This window comes from Pollicipes pollicipes, unplaced genomic scaffold (genome assembly GCF_011947565.3).
Source record: "Pollicipes pollicipes isolate AB1234 unplaced genomic scaffold, Ppol_2.1 Scaffold_5724;HRSCAF=6776_pilon_pilon_pilon, whole genome shotgun sequence".
Taxonomy (NCBI): Eukaryota; Metazoa; Arthropoda; class Thecostraca; order Pollicipedomorpha; family Pollicipedidae; genus Pollicipes; species Pollicipes pollicipes.
Window position 1 is genome coordinate 35,697,045 of NW_023596746.1, and position 2,605 is coordinate 35,699,649.

The 2,605-nt window shown below is 62.9% G+C and overlaps 1 protein-coding gene across 1 annotated transcript in view; it reads left to right on the forward strand.

The window, feature by feature from the left end:
• Positions 1–176, forward strand: part of LOC119102993 (solute carrier family 35 member F1) — an 8,819-nt gene extending 8,643 nt beyond the window's left edge. Inside the window, exon 10 of the mRNA XM_037226443.1 lies at positions 126–176. Coding sequence (XP_037082338.1) covers positions 126–176 — 51 coding nt within the window. The remainder of the gene's footprint in view (positions 1–125) is intronic.
• The last annotated feature ends 2,429 nt before the right edge of the window (positions 177–2,605 follow it).

The window sequence follows — 2,605 nt, forward strand, 5'->3', positions numbered from 1 at the left end:
CCTTTCGTGGCGGATCGTGCTTCCTGCCTTGTCTGCTTTGCTGTCGTGAATGGTCATGTGCTGTTTATTGTGTGCGAGGGTGTTGTTTTTTGTGAGCGGTTCTGTGACTGTGTGAGGCGCACGAGGTGGCCGTGTTTGATTTTATTCACACTATGAACTACAAAAAATTGCAATGATGCAGTTGTCGCTGACCTCAGCTTATATACTATGAACTTCATATCCAAGTCAGTTTGCTGTTGTTCCCGTCTCTATAGCAGCTCGGTGGAGCTATCCCCCACCTCTCCTTTGGCCTGTTGTCTTGCGCCCGCCCCAGCCCCAGCCCCGCCCACGTCGGCTCGCGTCGCGCCCGCCCGCGACTGCACCCTGCCCGTCCCCTCCCGCGTCGGCTCGCGTCGCGCCCGCCCATGACCGCGCCCCCGCCGTCCCCTCCCGCGTCGGCTCGCGTCGCCCCCGCCCGTGACCGCGCCCCCGCCGTCGGCAGGCACGCTGGTACGGGACGTACACAGCCTACCGCGCTCGCGCTCCATCCCCGACCGGCCGTACAGCACGCTGGGCCGGCCGGCGCGGCGCGAGGCGACCGCCGACCGGCCGTACCGCACGCTGGAGCGCTCGCACGGCGGCGCGCGCGTGCACTGGGCGGCCGAGTACTCGCCCAACTACCCGATGGAGGCGAGCGTGGACCGCACGCTGGAGCAGTTCACGACGTTCAGCGCGCACCCGCACCCAGTGCCGCAGTACCGGCCCGAGGGCATCCTCAAGACGTCCAAGTCGATGGAGACGCAGCTGCGCCGGCCGTCGCGCCACTCCGTGCACGTCAACCCAGCCGGCAGTCCGGTGGGTGGCGCCCGCCGGGGGCTGCCGGGGGCCGAGGCGAGCGAGAGGACGACCGTTGGGTTCACGAGACTTGAGTTGGCGTCAGAATGTGGCTGCGTTCGGGGGGGGGGGGGGGGGACTGCGCCTGTCTGGTGCGTCGTTCGCTCTAGCAAATGCAAACATCAAGGTCGTTGAACGTAACATTAAATGATGCGTCGCCATGCCTCTGGAATGGCGTCCGAGCCATTTGCTACCGTTGTTGCGTGACCCCCGCTTGCCGGTATGTGGCGGTGCTAACACTTACTGACCGCGCTTAACTGACCATGCTCCGGTGTGCCGGTGTGTGGCGGTGCTGACACCGACTGGCCGTGCTCCGGTGTGCCGGTGTGTGGCGGTGCTGACACCGACTGACCGCGCTCCGGTGCGCCGGTGTGTGGCGGTGCTGACAACGACTGACCGTGCTCCGGTGTGCCGGTGTGTGGCGGTGCTGACACCGACTGACCGTGCTCCGGTGCGCCGGTGTGTGGCGGTGCTGACAACGACTGACCGTGCTCCGGTGCGCCGGTTTGTGGCGGTGCTGACACCGACTGACCGCGCTCCGGTGTGCCGGCAGTCTCCGGGCGGTGACTCGTCGCCAGGCCTGGAGGACGTCCAGTGCTGACGGCCCGGCCGCGGCGCGCCGCCGCCCCCCACGGCTGCGGCCAGCCCCCGGCCGGGGCGCCGGCGCACCGACCTCTGCCCGCGCGGCGCCGGCGCGCCGGCCTGCGCCGGGGCTCAGCGGGGGCTGGACTGCAGTGGGGAGGCGCCGGCGGCTGGTCGGCAGCCACTGGCTCCGGCAGCCCGGCGTCACCGCGGCCCCAATCTCGACGTCGGAGTCTCTCGGTGCTCCGGCGACGCTCCGGGCCTCTGCTGAGACGGCCGCGGCGCGGCTAGCTCACGGCTGTCCGGAGGCAGCGCTGCGGCCCGTGGTGACCCCGGGCCGGCGCGGCCGCGAGGGACGTGACCTGTCCCCCGACGGCCAGCTCCCCTGAGGCGGTGCCGGCAGGGCAGATGCCCGCCAGGATCTCGCCGGTGGGAGGTTTGCATGTGGCGCAGAGATGTCGCTGGTGCAGGTGTCAGGCGTTCAACATGGTTTAACAATTGCATGGATATGTTTTGCGGGATGGTTTAAAGGGAGTGTTCCACATTTGTAAGGGATTTTAGACTGAAATAGCCATTTTGAAGAGCATTTCGTGCAGTTCACAGCCTTGCCCTTAAGACCTAAACCTCTTTAGTTTCTGAGCGACACGCCCGCGGAGATGTGCAGACTATTTTGAGGAGACTGTTTCAAGGTCATCCAGACATCCATGACGCTACATAACGTCATTGAAATTTTTCCGTTCCGTTAGTCGTGCGGCGATCAGGGTCAATGCAAATATTGTCGAGGCGCTCATGTCTGGTGTTTGTGAACACGATTTCCAGATATAACGGCCGTCAGTTAGCTCTCAATCAATGCTGTGCAGGGTGCCATGGCGGCCATGACGTAGTGAGGAGCATATTTGCTAAGCAGAGTTGTGCTGTCCTGAGCAGTCTTTTCCGCTTGTAAGTTAAGCAATAATTGTTGATGAGCTTATTTCAAACTATCTGATGCTTGCTTCGATATCTTGAAATGTGGAACATTCCCTTAAACACATCCAGTTACAGGGGGGACATTGCATTTATTTAATCTGTACCTGAGATTACGTTTGACGATTGACTGGTTTTGGTGTTTGGAGGGGGTTTGAGTAGTCTGTGCTTGTAAACATTGCAGACG